The sequence below is a fragment of the Otolemur garnettii genome, unplaced genomic scaffold, assembly GCF_000181295.1.
Source record: "Otolemur garnettii isolate 467f Iridium unplaced genomic scaffold, OtoGar3 scaffold00067, whole genome shotgun sequence".
Lineage (NCBI taxonomy): Eukaryota > Metazoa > Chordata > Mammalia > Primates > Galagidae > Otolemur > Otolemur garnettii.
In genome coordinates, this window is record NW_003852462.1 from 8810005 (window position 1) to 8811661 (window position 1657).

Below are 1657 nucleotides of genomic sequence, written 5' to 3' on the forward strand. Positions count from 1 at the left end.
CTTTTGTATCATCATCACTGTAACCTCAAACTCCTGGGCTCAAGTGATCTTCCTTTCTCAGCCTCTTGAGTAGCTGGGATTACAGTCATGTGCCATCATGCCCAGCTAATTTTTTTTATTTTTTGTTTGGCTCTTGCTTGACCTGTTTTCAAACTATTAGCCTCAAGTGATCCTCCTGTCTTGGCCTCCCAGAATGCTAGGATTAGAGGCATGAGCTACCATACTCAGCTTACTTAAATTTTTTTCCTTTTGTAAATGTTAGGATGTGATGTTGCTGTATTATTTCAACCCCCAAATTGAGGTTGAGTATTGAGAATTTGAAGTATTATGTAGAATATTTTACTGGGTATATCTTAGAATATGAAAAATTGTTTTTGACCTTTAGTTTAATTATAAAATTAAAGCTTATGGCATGTATATATCAGTTTTGGTTCCAGACGTATTTAAGGTATTTGACCAAAAAAAGGTACATAATAATGTCTTCTAAATTTAACATCCCTAGAGGGAGACCTGGCCTTACAAGGAAGCATTGGGAGCCTGTCTCTAAGTGACCTCACATCCCATGGAGAGTTCTACAGAGAACGATTTACTACAAGTGGAGAAGAAGCACTCATCTTTCAGACTTTCAAGTAAAAATATCAATCTTTATAATCACTCGCTGTTTTAAATTCTTGTTGACTAAACAATGAAGAAAAGTTTTTAAAAAAATTTACCTTCTTAGGTAAAATTGAATAGATCTGTTGTAAGTTGTCCTTCCTGACTTATATTAAGTTTCACTGAAATGGATCTGTGCTGAAGTAGGCTACTCAGGCTTCATAAACACATTGGGGTATGATAGAAATAACTCTGATTATTAAAAGGCCTGGGCTTTCATGCTGGTTTTCCATTTGCTTGCTGTATGACCTGAGGCAAGTCACTTAGATTCCATGCATCAGTTTTCCTATCTAAATATTAAGAAATTAGACAATTTCTAAGCTTTCATTTAGCTTTATAAGTTCTGGAATGATTTCAGCCTGTGAATTTTGTTGGTGATGTGAATGTTAATTTGCATTACACTTTTTTTTTTGGTTTATAAACATGATCTGTATTGAATTGTTTCTGTTTTAGATTTTAGAAGGTATCTTTAGGCTTATCAGATTATTAAAAAACACTTTTTTTTGGAAGATAGAGAGTTTAAGATGGTGTTTTCAACCTTTTTGAAAGATGTTAGAAAATATAGATGTTCAAATCTACTTCTGAATGTTCACATTTAATCGGTCTAGGTTTTTTTCACATACTAGTGTTAAGTAAGGTTGAGAAAAACTATTGTGAAAGCTGTCTGAAGACCTTCTCTTTCTTTTAGATTGATTTGGTTCTATTACATACTATAGTGGAATGATTCTATAATAAATGAGATAATTAATGTAAAAGTCTTAATTTTCTGGCTAGCACAAAAAAGGTGCTCAGCAATGTGAGTTGATTATGTGTCTTGTATAATAATTGGTTATTATGGCACTATGCTCTATTACATTACAAAACAATTTCTAAAAGACTTCTAATTTATTTTTGAATATAGATTCCAAAACTCTTCACCTACATTTCACTAAACAGACTTCTTTCTGCTTCTAGAAAATAGTTTTGTCCAGAAGCATTGGTTCTGACGCCTAATTTTCTTTAC

General features: G+C 32.7%; 1 protein-coding gene across 1 annotated transcript in view; it reads left to right on the plus strand.

Moving 5' to 3' along the window:
• The window catches only part of VPS13D (vacuolar protein sorting 13 homolog D), a 275140-nt gene that overhangs the window by 57562 nt on the left and 215921 nt on the right, over positions 1-1657 (plus strand). The window contains 1 exon segment of the mRNA XM_023515148.1: positions 503-629. Within this exon segment, the coding sequence (XP_023370916.1) occupies positions 503-629 (127 nt within the window).